Source organism: Arachis ipaensis, chromosome B04, assembly GCF_000816755.2.
Source record: "Arachis ipaensis cultivar K30076 chromosome B04, Araip1.1, whole genome shotgun sequence".
NCBI lineage: Eukaryota > Viridiplantae > Streptophyta > Magnoliopsida > Fabales > Fabaceae > Arachis > Arachis ipaensis.
In genome coordinates this window covers 102,982,886-102,999,963 of record NC_029788.2, presented here as the reverse complement: position 1 = coordinate 102,999,963, position 17,078 = coordinate 102,982,886, and the positions used below count along the sequence as shown (strand labels likewise).

Sequence of the window (17,078 nt, the reverse complement as noted above, 5' to 3'; positions counted from 1 at the left end):
ATCTCAATTTCATTCACTCATTGCTGTCACTTTCTCTAAGCCACTCTTCTCAAATTCGCAAACCCTCTCCAATCTCCACCTCTCCTCTCACTGTGGTGCGCCACCCTTGTCCCCCTCACTGCCGTGTTTCCCTTTCTCAGCGCTTCCCTCCTCTCACTCTCAAAGTCACCGCAGAACCATCGTCCCACAAGTGAGAAATCTGGCCGAGGAGAACATTGCCGTCGCGCCCCGTCGCGTGCCTAACCCAACCCGAGGAGAATCGTCAAAGGCAGAAGTGTTGCCATCTTCGTTGCGTGAGAAGCAGAATCGTCACCGTTTTCGTCGTGTTAGAAGAGGGTTATCTTCGTCGCCGTTCAGAAAGATCGTTGGAGGCAAAATCGTGTTTGTTGCAGTCTAGTCTTGTCACTGCCGTTGGTCGTCATGGCCGCCATTCCTTCCACTAACTCAGCCTCTTTGATTTCTGTAATTTTATTTACCTTAAACATTTGTTAATTACTATGGCATTGTTGTGATTTCTTGTGATTTGCTAAGTTAGCCTCTGTGATTGATTTTGCATTAGTTGCTGTCTCTGTGTTAATGATGGAATTTTTTGCTTGTGATTATGCCTCATATGAGTTTGTTTAATTGATCTATAGTATTTGTTAGTCAATCAATTTTGCAGTGGCTAAAGAAAATTTGGTTAATTTGATTGAGGATATGCGATAATAGATAACTGAATGTTTGAATTTTTCATTGATGATTGTCTTTTTTCTTCAAGTTTTTTCTATTTTTTCCTTATTTTTTGAATTTATTTTAAATATCCGCGGATATCCGTGGGGACCTAAGTCCCCAGCGGATACGGGGTCCCCGTTACATGCCGCAGGGACGGGACAAGGACGGAGACAGATTGTGGAGGCGGGCGGCGGGGGGCATGTCCCCGCCCATGGGGACCCGTTGCCATCCCTAGGCAGAGGTCTCAGCAAAATAGTCATTAAGTGCATTCCAAATTTCATAAAATTGATGACACTAAAGGATCTTGTTCTTGAAGGGCTTTGTGACTGATGCAAGAACCCAAGTTGATAGAGTAAGATCATCTAACCTCCATTGTTTGAAGGCTTCAGTTTCTGTTTTAGTCTTCTTAGCAGCATCTTCTTCGTATTGTTGTGGAATCTTGCTTTGGTACAAATAATCTTCAAGACTCAAACTCTAATTGTAAGCAAAGCTTGGTGTCTCCATGTATTATAACTATTGTGATCCAACTTCTCAGGAATTGGGGAGATCGATCTCTTGGTTGAAGATTCTAATAGAGTAATTGACATTGTGGAACACCAAATTGAAGAAATCAAGAAAGGAAAAAAAAAGAAAAAAGGGGGAAGAATAGAGACAAGAGGAGAAAAAATTGGGGCAAAATTTGAAAGAAAATGAAAGAAAAATCAGAATTTGAAAATAAGTAGGATCTCAGGCTCTGGATACCATAACAACAATTGAGATAGAGTAAAGAATTGGAAGTATAAGAGTATTCTCATTCACTGATGCAGAAAATAGAATTAGAGAAAAAGACTTAAGACACGGAAGTGAAACTGAAACTCAGACATTGTAATTGTAGCGAGTAAATACCTATAGTTGTCCCTGAGATTCACGCAAATACCCATAATAATCCCTAAGATCCCGATTTCCCCATTGTAGTCCTCCAGATAGAGCTCCGAGTACTCAAACTGGTCCCTGGCCATATTTCAGGTGATGACTCATCATCGGAGCGCTGACGTGGCCTCGGATTGCCACGCTGGAGGGGTCCAATGGCTAGCTGAGCTGGCTAATTTCTAATTTGTACCCATGTTGGTCCCTCGTATTATATGTAACCCTAAATTCTCAAATTTTCATACCGTTCATCTCTGCTTCGTCTTCATCTCTTCTTCTTCTTTTTCATATACTACTTGCTGTTCATACTCTTTCGTCTGGGCCGCTACTCATGCCGATGATGGGTGGTGGTAGCGCTGCAGGTGGAAGCTCTGTTCAAATCTTTACCACTAATGTTTCCACCACGATGAACTTGGTTGATGATGGGCAATTACGATCTTTATAAGCTGTTTTAGTTCAAACCAAAGTTGGCCGTAATACATCTTATTTTAGTGTTTCAGTCAATTAAAAATTCTTCTTCTGCAGTAAAAGTTGTAAGTACAAATAGCCTAAAAAATTGTAGCAAAAAATCACGAAAAAAAATTAAGCAAAAGCTTAGGTGTTACACATGTAAAGAGAAAAGAAAATGAATCAGGAGACAATTGGAATGGTATTAGTGACGTTGCCAGGTCTACATTCACAAGTGCAAACATTTCTAGACCCTTGAACTACACGTTGTGATCTTCGGAAATGAAGCTTGATGTTCACCACCTTCCCAGCCATCTGTAGCATCATCATAAACAGAACAATGCCATAGTTAAAGGAGAACAATGCCATTCAATTCCTAAAAAAAGCAGTCTAAGAATACTGAAGGTCAAGCATATCGGAAAATGACAAAACAGAAAGTAACAAACCATTCTCTAAACCAAGTCTTCAGGACCTAATGGTTGAGCTGGACTAGAATACAAGAAATGCCTTGAGTACTGGAAAACAAAATAAAAGCAATTAATGCCAAATAGGAAAGCAAGACAATGAACTAAATATCAATTTTAGAAAAATAACAAATATGCAGGGTGATTAGTGGTTATATTGCACGGGACATAAATTATGCTTAAACTTACCATTGGCATTGGTTTTATCAGAAATTTTTTGCAAGGTTTCAGCAGCAAAAGACTGTACATAACCCAGAACACAAACCTTGGAAAGATTTTGTTGCATTTTTTTATACGAGTAGCACTAATGTCTTTCAAAAAATTTAGAAGCCAACCTGACCTCACAACATCAAAGGAAGAGACAAACAAGGCTATCTGCATGTGTGGCAAAAATGTCAACCTCTTAGCACTTTCCACCAAAAAATAAAAATAAAACATAAAACTACAATTCAGTTAAGCTGGCATACAAGAATGCAGCCAGATCCACCAGAAATCACAGTGGCAATTGCCTGCATGGCAAGACATATACTTCTTTATGGAACAACTTTATGATGTATTTGAAAAGCACTAGGTGAACCTAAAGCAATTTTCATTAAGTGTTCATAGAGGTTTTGGTAAAATGAAGGAGCAAAATCCTGAGATAACGTGCATTTTGTGCTACTCTTTAGTGCCCTTGGCTGCAACAGAATGCTTGCACCTTTAAGTGCCTCCCTGCACTGAAATCTCTTGGGGATTGGATTATGATTTTAGTTTCTGTTCACTGTTATGCCGATGGGTCTAGATCACCTAAATAAGCTTTGTTGTCGGAGGATATACCATAATCCTTTCTTCATTTTTTTTGAAATCACCCCATGATGAAACATGATGTCCAACTTCTCTTCCATCTGCAAGAAATTTTAAATTTTCACATAATACGGGCAGAATTTGAAAGCCTACTAATGCATTAAAAAAAATCACCACAAGAAAACAAAACATTTTTCCAATCCTGCATAAAACTCCTGTTTCATCCCTGTTTCATTCGGGTTAAATAGAGTAACCCCACAAACTCCAGCCAGCCTTCAAACCCTAGACACTACAATGACACCAAAACTCCAGAACCTCAACTATACTAACAACTTGCATATCATCAACCAACACTGTATTGAAAATGTAAAGTAAAAAAAAAAGGAAGGTTACCTTGAGTCTGATCACAAAGTCAGAACCTTGTGCTTATGGTGAAGGAGGGGAAGAACGATAACAACTTCTGGTCGGATTACTTCTTCTCTCAAATTTTCCTAAACCCAGCGAATACAACCCTATGGCTACGCCATTGATGGGGAGATGAAGAAGAAGTCAGATGGTGGACGAAGAAGAGACGAGTGAAGTGAAGTGTTTGTGTACGGCGTCGTTTTTGGCTTTCTAGGGCGCCAAACCCAAAACGACGACGTTTTGGACTCCTCCCACGTGGCAATCCGAGTCCACGTCAGCGCTCCGGTGATGAGTCATCACCTGAAATATGGCCAATGACCAGTTTGAGTGCTCAGAGCTCTATCTGAAAGACTACAATAGGAAAATCGGGATCTTAAGGATTATTATGGGTATTTGCGTGAATCTCAGGGACGACTATGGGTATTTACTCAATTGTAGCACCTATCTTGGGTAATGAAATAATACAACATATATAGTAAAAGTACCTATAGTTTAACAGCAATCAAAATTAATAGAGACTAATTCACTTATATTCACTCACAATGATGATGGCGACTAATGAGTATAAGAAAAGAGTACAACTAAAAATAAAAGCTAACTTTTAAAAAATTAACAATAAAAATAAAATTAATATAAATAAAAAATTTAAGAGATAAAATTAAAATAAATCAAAATTTAAAAATATTTTTAAAATGTTTAAAAAATATTATGGATAAAAATATATTTCACCTTAAAATTAATATTTTTTGCGACTCGATCATATCTTGATTATTGTTATTTGACATTTGTTAATATAATCCTCACAACTCATAGCAAAAATATGTTGAGTTGTTCCAGAAATTTCGTTCCAAACCATTGGCGAACAACGGCAACAGGTAACACTAATACACTATAAAGAAACTAGAAATCTCGTGTCCACTGTCTTTGACTCTTGACCCTTGACCCCTTGAATTATGAACAACAAAATTAGAAATAACGGTTCAACTCTTTAAGCTTTCACATTTGTATTGGCGAAAAGTAATTGTAATTCTATATTTCTCCGACTCTAAACAATTTACTACATACGTACTTTAATATATTTTTGTTCATTCCTAGTATTTGATAATAGAACTTTAAAATAGCTTATGGACCAAACTGTGCCATATACCTTTTAATGATACAAGTTGCTCAACTTGCTAAGTTTCATTTTATGCTTCAATTTTTTATAAACTTAGTTGAGATTCTCTATTTACAACTTAAACACCCACCTTAATCTAAACGATTTCACGGAATTCATGGTTTATTTACTTATCAATTCTGTTTAATTGACAACAGAAATTATAAATAATATAAACAATGAATTACATCTCAAGTTCACTAAACATAAATAAACTTAATTAATTTAAATTTTAAATTTTAAATTAAGACTAATTTTTTTATCTATTATTTATATTATTTAAAAAAAAACGTTATTTCCTTATATTTTGTCTTTATTTATTTCTTACTTACTCTTGTTCTTTTGCTATTAAGAAACCAGATCCACTGATTTATTGAGGCAACAAACCAGAAAGCCTGTGGTAATAGAATCCAATAAAGAGTGACCCTTTTTTAATTACGTTAAAAGGGGTCACCACTCACCACGTTGTTTTTTATACTCTGGAAATATTGAAATCTTCGCCTCGTGTCAGGAAAATGTTAATGCATGCAAGTTGCAATACGTACAAGAGTGGAGATTTATTTTTTATTCTAAATTTGAAATGAATATCTTTGACAATTGACTAGCAATTTTATTATTAAAATGAAAAATCTTCAAAGACGGTTTATTATGTATGTATCAATTCCTCAGATAATCTAATAATAAATACATTGTTTCATTTTTCTGGAGATATCTACCGACTACCATTACCATCCACAGCTTGCAGTCATTATTATTTCATTCGAGGTTAAAGTCTAAAAAAAATTTGGTCTCGGAGGTTAAAGTTAAATTAAAATCTTGCAAGATGAAAACTCCCACAGGACTAATAAACCTTTTTATCACAAAGCCCTCTCTATACCCACCACAAAAAATGAACATCAAAGCGCCAAAATATATCAACACCGCCACGCACAAACAAAAAAAAAATAAAGAAAAATCAACGACAACAAATGGTTATATCAAACAGTATACTAATGCGCAGCTTATAGAATACTCTGATAGAATTGATTCTGAATATATCTCTCATTATGATCTATTTTTGAGTATTCTTTACAGTTGCCTCAAGGACATTTTTAGATAATGCCACACCCATGACTACAACTCTACATGCTCATCATTCCACCAAGCACATCACATGTCTAAAGAACAAAATTCATTGTAGTCTGTTCTCAAAGCAAAATTGCCAGTGACGGTGAGAGCAAGATGCAGCATCCCATTATCCCATGCATGACGCATCAATATTCAATTAGCATTTTTTCTTTTAAAACCTCCATATATTCTTTGCTGGTATAAAATACAAAAGACCCTATTCTGTGAGTTATGTACATGGGTTGGCATAACCAAAAGTGCTGCAAAACCCATCATTATTGTTTAATCTTCTACTTGAGTAGAGGTTTATTTTGTGTTTCCCTGAAGGGTATATCTCCACTGAGGACTGAGCTGATGAAATTCTCAACCTCCTCCATTGTCATATCACCCTTAAATACAGTGTATTTACCTCTCCTAGGCTTGTAGGCGATCAACAATTTATCTGATGACTTGTAATCTGTCTTGGTGAATGCTTTTAGAAATGATTCTTGCTTTGCAGCATCTAAGAGCGCATAGGATATTGAATCCCTAGAGCTTGCTCCTTGATTTGGTCGCCTTGAAAGTGATTTCTGGGAGACCTAAAATGAAAAAAGTTCTCTCCCTGTGAGAGCTTTGCATAAAATAAAATTATACTGCTACCTCTATTTCAAAACAACCATGCTATGTGTACATAAAAAATCGGCCACCAATATAAAATACATGTAGAAATACAAAATACACATTGAAAATAAGTTAAATCAACACATGTATTTATACACATACAAGGTGGCTGAATTTTTTATGCCCATATAGCATTTTTTACATCCAAAATAACAAAATTAGACACATTAGTACATTGAAGAATTAATCATTAGAATGGTGCAAATTCATTTTGGTACCATTAAACTTAGGTTTGACCTCTCCAAAGAGCAAAACAAACATGGACCAAAATGGAAATTACACTTACCTGAGAGAGAATTGACTCTAGCTTTTCTCTGGCTTTAGAAGACCTGAAGGCACCAATGATGCATACCGGAGCTTTATCACCACATAGCTCCTCAAAGTTAGACTTAGAAAGCAACTGTATGTGTCCCTCTTCAGAATCAGTTTGCGTCTTCCTAGCATGCCCAGATGCTTCCTTTTTACATAATTTTTCAAAACTATCAAGTAGACTACTAAGATCAACAACTGCAGATTTCAAATCTTTTACAGAAATCCCTGATTTCAAAATGCGCTTCTCTCCATTAGGTAGCCAACCCACAATAGCTGGAAGTCCATCAACTCCTAGCTTTTTCACTCTTGGATCAGAAACATCTTGAACCTACAAATGATAAGCACAAAATAAATGTTTAAAGCTGAATATGAACTTAAAAATACCAAAATATTCTTGGTTTAAAGCTGAATGCAAACTTAAAAATACCAGACAAGTACTTATGAACGTTTGTAAGTTGAGGTTTTAGAGGGACAGAGAGAAAATATCAGGGCTTAAAGAGTGTAACTCGAACTCATAATTACCATTCAAGCCCTTGCCTTCCAGTCCTATTCCTCCAAAGCCACAACTCACAAACAGCCAAATTATTATCTTCCCTTAACTTCTAAACAAAGGGGGAGACCCTGTGTATACCTGTGCATCATTGAATGCCAAGCGCTTTTGATACAAGCCACTAAGCACACGCCAGATTACAGGAGTGTCTTTTTTGGTCGAGAGAAGCATCACCCTAGGCAACTTTCCAGTAGTGCTTAATTGATCAAGAGATTTCACGTCAATCCGTTTGGAAAGCCTAGGCAAGTGTTCTTGACAAAAAGCCTTCAAATCCTTAACAGACAAGTCACCAGTATACTCAACCAGAGAACCCTTTTCATTCTCCTTGTAAGAATAAACAAAAAGCCGTGGAGCTCTGCGCGGATTCACACCAATCTCCTTACAGAATGATATTTCCTTTTCACAATTAATACTTCCAACCTGTAACATAATGGAGAAAAATAAGCAATGGAGCTCCAAACAATCAAGTAATCAACAAAACTGAGAAAGGTTTAAAGATAAATAAGAACCTTCAATGCCCCTTGCAATGAACTGGAAGTCTCCTCAGAGACAGATTCGAAGTGTTGGATCCCCTTCAATGATGGTGTATAAGCTAACAAAATCCACGTCATCCCCTGATCAAATATTTCTTTCTCATATACTCGTGAATTTATGGCTTTAAAGCTTTTAGAGGATTTCTTGGACGCAGATTGAGAACCAGTTGAACTACCAAAACCTCCAAATTGAGAACCAGTTGAACCGCTGCCAAAACCCCCAAACTGACTCCCACCACCTCCTCTGCCACCGCCAAAAAAACTTCCAAAAATATCATTCAAATCGAATCCAAAAGAACCGCCAGATCCACCGGACCCACCACCACCAGGCCCACCAAAGGAAAAGGAGAATGACTTCGATCCTCCTCCTTGCCCACCCATACCCTGCCAGTCCCCTGGTCTGAAGTTGAACTGGTTTTGTCCCGGTCCACCACCCGTGAAATAAGAATATCCACCCTGACCTCCAGCTTGGCCAGCTTCAAATCCAGGATGTCCTTTCTCATCACCATACATGTCATAATTCTTCCTTTTCTCCTCATCAGATAAAATCTCATACGCTGTTGAAAAGGACGAAAAAGAATATTAACATCCCAAACAAAAAATGTTTCGACAAAGAAAGCAAGCAAAACAATAAAAGACTATCATATAATGAAGTAATGAACAACGGTATCAAATCTTTGTTTCAGTATGAGCCTCTTTTTTGAGGTGCGGCGTGTCTCTGTGTCTGTGTGTGTCTGAGAGAGAGAAAGAGACTTTGTGTACCGTTGTTAATCTGAGCAAACTTCTCTTGTGCACCCTTGGCTTTGTTCTTGTCAGGGTGATACTGAAGAGAGAGCCTGAAAAGCAGGAAAAAGAAAATGAACCAAAATAAACAAAGAAAATCAATCATATGTGAAAATGACAAGCATCAAGAACAACATCGACATCAGAGGTGTGAACATACTTGTGGAAAGCCTTCTGAATTTCCCTCTGACTTGCATTCTTATCAACCCCAAGAACCTGATGAAAAACATTAAAATTCAGTTTATGAACACAATCAACATTAATAATCAAACCTTTTATTTTTGCTTGGAAAACTATCTCGATTCTTTCTCAAAGACAGCTCCAAACAAATAGTTATCAATGTACATATTCAAAATAGAAGACAATAACTTGCTTCTTGCAGCCTTGCAGGTTTATACTCTCAAACCATACAAATACATAAAAATTCAGGTTTTCGTTGCAACTAAAGACAATGACTTGAAAAAATGAATATTCAATTCAAACATCCAAAAGTCACTCATTAGAACTAGCTTAACATTGTTTTCTACAGTCAAACCAAGAAAAACAGAGAGATTATCCAAATTCTTGTAATGCGGATCAAGACTACAAGCGAAAATCAAATTATGGCATGGAAAAAATCCAATTTTGCAAGTTCCAACCCCCAAATTTCATCGATTTTAGATTAGCCCCATATTTAGTATCAAATAGCAACTAGAACTAAAAGGCAAGATCATAGAAAGAAAAAAGTATATATATTGCCAAGCATGCAACGATGCAACTACATCACCAATTATCCACTTGAAAGTTGAAACCCCACAATAATGACTAACCCCTGCAAAATTAACACCTTTTGCACCAGTTTTGTTCCTGTAATTTATCAAATTCTCGAAAGCCCTACTTTTGAGAACACTCAATTGAGGGGAAGAAAAAAAGAGGAGTGCGAAGCTAACCTTGTAAGGGTCGATGGCTTTGGCTTCGATTTTGAAGCACGCGAGGAAGCAGAAGAGAGTGACCAAGACGCAAATAACCCATTTGGATGAACGGGTCTTCATACCCGGATCGGTATATTCGACGGAGACTCTCTATTCTTGTGTGTGGCAATGATTCAGAATCGTGAGAGCCTGCGTTTTCTTTCTTTCGTTTGTCTTTTTTCTTTAATTTCAGATGAAAATAATGGCGATTAACGGTGATGATGACGGACGATTAAGAAGCTTTGGCGGTTAAATAGGTTCGCGGGGGAGAAAATCTAGATACTTCGAGGTTAAGGGAGTTAGCCAGTTTTAGATACACGTGGCTATTTTATTGGGACACCAGCGCATATCAACCAATCAGATTTTAGGATTCTTGTATATTTTCATACAAGACTAGCAACTTATCGCGGCTACGTGACAGTAAGCACTAAGCAAGTCTAAATGGGTACATATGTGTAAAATCATGTCGCTTTTTTTTTTTTTCCCCTTCTTTCTTATCTTTTCATGCGCCTCTAGAGAAAAAAGAAAAATTTTAAATTATATAGAATTTTATAGAATAAAAAATATCAAAATCTTTTAATAATATCAGACCGATTTTTAAGTTTTGGTATCAAAATTTTGTTATAAATATACAAAAATGTCTTTTTTAATGCTGTATTTTTTTTATTATTCTTTTTTTTTTCTGTTACTCTTATTTCTTTTTTTAAGAGTATTGTTTCTCATATTAAACTTGAATGAACATGTATATATTGTATTGAATCTTATTTAATTGAATGAATGTAGGTTTCTCTTCTTTTTACTGATATTGCAGCATTATGTATTTTTTCTTCTTTGTTTGATGTTTTCTTATTTTTATTCTTGTTAAGAGAATAAAACAAGAAGAATCATGAGAAGGTAAAACAAGAAGGATAAGTTGAACAAAAAAAAGATGATGATGATAATGAAGGAGGAGGAATTGTTTTGAGTTATTATTAAGTAAACTGTGCTTGTTTTGAATGGAGTTTGTTTGTATGTCGTTATTATTAAGTAATTTCGATGTATTTTGGATTTAATTTTAATGAATTCGGAATTTAATTTCGGTGCATTTTGAATATAAATAAGGTGCACTTTTGGTCTGAAATTGTTTTGAATTGAGTTTGTTTGTGTGTCCTTATCATTAAGGAATTTCAGTGCATTCTGGATTTGAACTGTTATACATATAAGAAAAAGACGACGATGATAATAATAACCATGATGGAGGAAGAGGAGAAAAAAGAAAGAAGAGATGGAAAAATTCAAATGAGAAAAGAAAAAAGAGAAGGAGGAAGAGAAGATAGAGGTTGTGGTGTGATAATGGTGATGACGATGACAATGAAAGAAAAAGATGGGAAAAAAAAGAAGTAGCAACATTAGTGCGGGAGGAGGAGGAGGAGGAGGAACACGAAGAGTGTGGAAAACGGTTATAACAACTTGGTTGAATTTGATTAAGTATTTTACTTTTTTTTTTACCAAAAATAGGAGACTCGAACCCGCAACCTCTTAATTGAGTATGGGGAGACTATGCCATTTGAGTTATTACTCATTGGCGATTAAGTATTTTACTTGGTTGTAGAGTTTTATTCTAATTAAATTAGTTTCTAAAAATCACGATTAATTTAGTCTTTGTAAAATTAGATGTCTTAAATAAAGAGTTTAATTTTGATAAAAAAAAATATTTTATACGGTCATCCAATTTTATTCGTTCATTTAGATTTTTTGTTTTGATAAACAATAGAATAGTAACGCCTAACAGAGAAAATAAATGTTTTGAAAACTGAATTGGACCCATCAGTTCGACCTGGTGATAAACCCCATTTTGACGGTTTATCTTGTATTGATTTTAAGGGATTTTATCACCTTTTACCCACATTTATTCAATGAAATAGCATGGTTTTGTGATTGTCTCCTTATTTGTGCTTAGATGTGAAAACATGCTTTTAGACCCTTAATTTGATGGTTTTAATCTCCCTTTGATTCCACTAGATGCCTTGATATGTTTGTTAGTGATTTCAGATTGAAAAGGCTAGGAATGGATCAAAGGAGTGAAGAGAAAAGCATGCAAAGTGGAGAAATCATGAAAAGTCAAAGAAGTTGAACTCGCCCATGGACGCGCGCGCGCACCTGGCGCTTGCGCGCACCTGCGAATCACCCCATGGACGCGTACGCGTGCTGTGCGCGTACGCGTCGGTGCTGGTTTATGATTTTTTAATGAAAACGTGACCAACGAGTTCTCAAGGGTTGTGGGGCCCAATCCCAACCAACTTTGGCGCCAAAGATGCTATTTAAAGCCAAGGATTGAAGAGCAAAGGGACATTAGTTCATACACACTCATTAGGATTAGTTTAGAGTTAGTTTCTAGAGAGAGAAGCTCTCCCTTCTCTCTAGAATTAGGATTAGGATTAGGTTTAGTTCTTAGATCTAGGTTTTAATCTTTGCTTTCTTCCACTTCTATCTCTCAATTCTTTGTTGCTACATTCATCTTCTTCTACTCTTTTATTGTAATTTCCTTTATGTTGTTCTTATGGCGCTGTTGCCGGGGATTTGCAATGGTGTTATGTTATTGGTTATTGTATACATGTGAATACTGTGAATATGTTTGCTTTTGTTAGCTCTTACTAGTTTTAGGATTTAATTTTCTTGCTTCTTATTTGATTTTGTTTTCATGTTCCTCTTGCTATCATGAATTCTCACTTTGGCTATGAGTGTAGTTACAATTATGTTGTAGGTGATGAGGACTATAATGAAGATGTGTATCAAGAATGGGATGACCAAAGGTGGAAGTAGCCATATGCATATGATCAATCTTCATGGCAACAACCTCCACCAATGCACTATGAAGAAGAGCCATTCTATGATGCATACCAATCCAATGGCTATGGTGACTCACCTTGTGATTTTCAAGAACCACCACCATATGCCTATGATCCATACCCTCAACATAACTCCCAACCATACTCACAAGCCCCTCCTTACCAACCATCTTCATATGACCCTAATCCATATCCATCCTACCAACAACCATATGAGCAATATGAACCACACATAGAGCCACCATCACGCCAACATCAACATTTTCAAGAGCCAGCTCCTCCACATTATTACCAAAATAAACCACCTCCAATATATGAAAATTTTCAACCACAAGATGAATACTACTTTCCACCACAACTTCCCATGGAAGAATACTCATATCCATTGATCCAAGAGCCACATGATCCTAATCATATTATCCAAGAGGAACAAGAGTCAAGGGATCGTCTCAAGGAAGCATTGGATCAATATCAAGCAACCATGGAGTGTGTTGTGCAACAAGTGGAAGGAGTGGAAAACATTGAACCACCAAAACTCTACCAAGAAGAACCATCTTCCTACTATGAACCTTTCCCCCAAAATGATGAATCCTTCCGTCCACCCCAACCTCTAATGGATGAAACCCTTGGTGTTCTTGTTCAAGGGCAAGAAGAGATGAAAAGGGATGTGCAAAATTTCATGGCCACCTTGGATGCGGTAACAAATCAATTAGCCTCCCAATGCTTGAACACTCAAGGAACTCCCATGGCTACATGTGGAGAATCAAATGAAGAACATAGCATGAAGGAGAGATTGGAAACTCCGGTGGAAAATGAGGGAAGTTGCTTTGTATTGGAACAATTGGAGGAAGCTTTAATTGTTGAAGACAAGGAAGAAGTGGTAGAAGACTTAGGAGATGCGGAGCTTCCATGGGAACATAGAGTTGAAGAAAACCCCTCCAAGATGATTGAAATTGATGCTAGGGAGGAAAGTGCACACCGTCCAAGGCATATTCCATATGAAGACTTGGATGGGAGAGAGCAAGAACTGAGTTCCCATGGCAATAAAGAGCAAGCATCAAGTCCTAGTAGTGGAGAATCCTTTGAACTTGAAGAACCTTCTCCCGGTACATTTGAAAAGGTTGTGGAGGTAAACTCCTTTCACCCTCCCAATTATAGTTTGATTAAGGGAAAAGGCTTAGATAGTTTGATTATTAATGAACAAAGGATTGAATTAGAGAAATCTTGTGAAGAGGTGGAAGTCCCTAGAAATAGAAGAACGGGGGTTGGTTATGCTTTGTCAAGATCTTTGGAAGCATCTTTGCCTAGGTGGCCATCTACTCCTTCACTTGAGTGGGTAAAATTCATTTCTATTAGCTTTATTGTCCCACTTGAGTATGGCTTGCTTGAAACAGATGGTCAACTTAGGATCCTTTGTGGGATGAAGCGTAAGCGAAAGATGTTTCGTGGATGGGAAGTTAAAATCATAGAAAATCCATCCAAGAAGATTGAATTTGATGTCGAGGAGGAAAGTGCACAACCTCCAAAACAATTTTTGAATGAAGACTTGGAAGGAATGAAGCAAGAATTGAGTTCCCTTGGTGATGAAGATCATGCATCCAACCATCTTGGTGGTGAATCCTTTGAATTTGAAGAACCTTCTCCCAATGAGATAGAAAGCAATGTGGAGGTAGATTTCTCTCAACCTCCCATTTATGATTTGAGTGATGGGGAAGAGTTAGATGAAATTGATGAACAAAGGATTGGATGGCTCAATCCATGAAGAATCTATGGGCACAATGGAGAACCAAGCATTGGTGGGAGTTCCAAGATGAATACAAGCACAAGCCACCTTGATGAGGAGCTCCCCATAAGTCCAACTTAAGGACAATAAACAAAAGTGCTAGGTGGGAGACAACCCACCATGGTAAAATCCTTTCATTTTCTCTTTTGTACATATTGATAGAATTAGTTTAATTTCATGTTTTGTTTAAATAGTTGAGTTTAATTGGTAGTTTAGTATGTTAAATAAGGTTTTAGGGTGTTTTGGTAGATGCTTGGAGGTTTAGAATGCTGAGATTGGTGCAAAAACATTAAAAAAAAAAAACCATCCGCGCGTCTGCACACCTGGCGCGTACGCGCCCATCATGCTGAATTCGCAATACACGCGCAAGCGCACATACCGCGCGCGCGTCGATTAGGCCACCTGCACTCCTGGTACTTTTACCAGAGAGTTGTGCCAACTTTGGGCCAACATTAGGCCGCCGGCCTGGCTAGCCATCTACGCAGACGCGCAAGGTACGCGTGCGCACCCATGCCCACATCCCCATCTACGCGTGAGCGCAGAGTACGCGTCCGCGCCTCTCTCTCTATTCCACCACCCGGCGCCCGCGCCATGTGCGCGTTCGCGTGGATGCCCTTTCTTCCATCCATTTCTTTTCTTCTCCTCTTTCCATTTCTTCCCTTCTCCTTTCTTCTTCCCTCCTCCTACCCCTCATCCAACACTTTCAAACACCATCAATAACCAATTATTTTAGTTACCTAGTTAGTTAGCTAGTTAGTTAGTCGATTAGTTAGTTTTAGTTTAGTTTTCATTTTATTTTCTCTCTTTTCATCATAAGTGTTGGAGTATTGACTTTGTTTACTATACATTGCTATATCCCTTATTGCCTAAATGCTATTTTAGCATGAATGTTTTTAGATAATCTTTGTTGGATTCTATGATTGAGGTTATATTTTATTACTTGGTTTTGAGTTCTTCATGCTTACCTTTTGAAAAATACCAAGTGATGAGAATTGTCTTCGAGCTTATAACTCTTTTGAATTGCATGTTGTAGCTAGCCATCATGTGATTTGGATCTTTTTCCTCGACTAGGCAACCTCTTGATGGATGATGTTGTACATTTACCTTAATGCATTGTGTTCATGTATAGGGCACCTCAATTGATTTGAGTAAAAATTTTTCATAGAACTTGCTTGAATTATATATATTGTGGATCATGTTTTTGAGCTAAGAACACAAGCAAGAGAGTCTTGAGCCTAATGGCGTGGTTACATCTTATAACCACTTATTTTTCCTTCTTGTGTGCATTATTCTCTTTCTATGATTGTAATCTTTGATTTGTTTGATTCTTTACACCCATTATTTTGTGTATTTATGCATTTATATGATTGAGGCCATCATTTCATTAGCTCACTCGCCCATATAGCCTACCTTTTATCTTTCTTTGTTAGCCAAATTTGAGCCTACGCTTAACCCACTTATTCTTTAATTTAGCACATTACTAGCCTTAAAGCGAAAAACAATAAATATCCTTAATTTGGATCTTTGATTAGCTTAGGCTAGTGTGTGTGAGTATCATTCAAGCGTGGGAACCTTGGGACATTGGGTGAATAAAAGGGTAGTTTTGTAATGTTATTGGAAATATTGGGAATTGGGTACATACTCATGTATTGATCAAATGTAAAACCTTATGCATTGAGGTTCTTGTATATAAAAAGAAAAAAAAAATAAGAAAAAGAAAAGAAAAAGAAAAGAAAAATAATATGGAAAAGAAAAAAATAGAAAAAGAAAAAAAAAAGAGAGAAGAAGAAAAAAATAATAAAAAGGGGACAAAATGCCCCAAAGTAAGGTCCAATAAAATCAATGCATAAGTGTTGCGAAATGAAAAAGAAAATGCATGAGTATGTGAAAAAGTGAAGAATGGGTAGTTAGGTTAGAACTTAATTGTATAGGATGTCATAGGTTAGGTGGGAAGTCTAAGCTTATCAAAGATTCAAACTTCAAGCTCACTTGACCATATATGCATCCTACCTTGACCCTAACCCCATTACAACCTAAAGAAAAGACCTCATGATACTTGTATGCATGCATGAAATGTATGTCGATTGTTAGAAGAAAAACAAATCTTGGAAAGCATGATTAGGGGAGAATTGAGAGAATCGACCCTAAACACTTGAGCGAATAGAGTGCAAACACTACCGGTGAGGGTTTGATGCTCAATTACATATTTTCACTTATGATCATCTCCTTTCATGCAAGTTTGTAAAAATATTTAATAACTCAATTCAATTGCGGATTAGACTTGCTAGTCTTTAGCCCTTGTGCATATATGCTTCTTGGGAATTGATTTATTTTGACCAAGCAATTGCATTCATTTAGATAGTTGCATATAGGTAGATTGCATTTAATTAGTTTCCATTGAATAAATGCCATGCCCTTTGCTTCATTCTTGGTTTAAGCATGAGGACATGCTTGGTTTAAGTGTGGGGAGGTTGATAAACCCCATTTTGACGGTTTATCTTGTATTGATTTTAAGGGATTTTATAACTTTTTACCCACATTTATTCAATGAAATAGCATGGTTTTGTGATTGTCTCCTTATTTGTGCTTAGATGTGAAAACATGCTTTTAGACCCTTAATTTGATGGTTTTAATCTCCCTTTGATTTCACTAGATGCCTTGATATGTTTGTTAGTGATTTCAGATTGAAAAGGCTAGGAA

General features: G+C 36.8%; 1 protein-coding gene and 1 long non-coding RNA gene across 2 annotated transcripts; both read right to left on the bottom strand.

Moving 5' to 3' along the window:
- LOC110270730 lies at positions 2,253 to 4,306 on the bottom strand. Its single transcript, XR_002360369.1, has 2 exons — positions 3,705 to 4,306; positions 2,253 to 3,412 (listed from the first exon to the last, which is right to left on the bottom strand). It is a non-coding gene; the product is annotated as an uncharacterized LOC110270730 (long non-coding RNA).
- LOC107639706 (dnaJ protein ERDJ3A) lies at positions 5,844 to 10,053 on the bottom strand. The gene is made up of 7 exons (XM_016343274.2): positions 9,747 to 10,053; positions 8,978 to 9,033; positions 8,797 to 8,870; positions 8,011 to 8,591; positions 7,583 to 7,921; positions 6,926 to 7,279; positions 5,844 to 6,557 (listed from the first exon to the last, which is right to left on the bottom strand). The coding sequence occupies exons 1-7, from the start codon at positions 9,846 to 9,848 to the stop codon at positions 6,270 to 6,272; spliced, it is 1,794 nt and encodes a 597-aa protein (XP_016198760.1). The 5' UTR covers positions 9,849 to 10,053; the 3' UTR covers positions 5,844 to 6,269.

Bases quoted from the DNA above. Each gene is read 5' to 3' on its own strand.
- LOC107639706 (XM_016343274.2), bottom strand. From the start codon at position 9,848: ATGAAGACCCGTTCATCCAAATGGGTTATTTGCGTCTTGGTCACTCTC. The intron at 9,034-9,746 runs GTTAGCTTCGCA...GTTTTTCATCAG, and splicing joins AAGCCATCGACCCTTACAAG to GTTCTTGGGGTTGATAAGAA. The intron at 7,280-7,582 runs GTATACACAGGG...TATCATTTGTAG, and splicing joins TGGCATTCAATGATGCACAG to GTTCAAGATGTTTCTGATCC.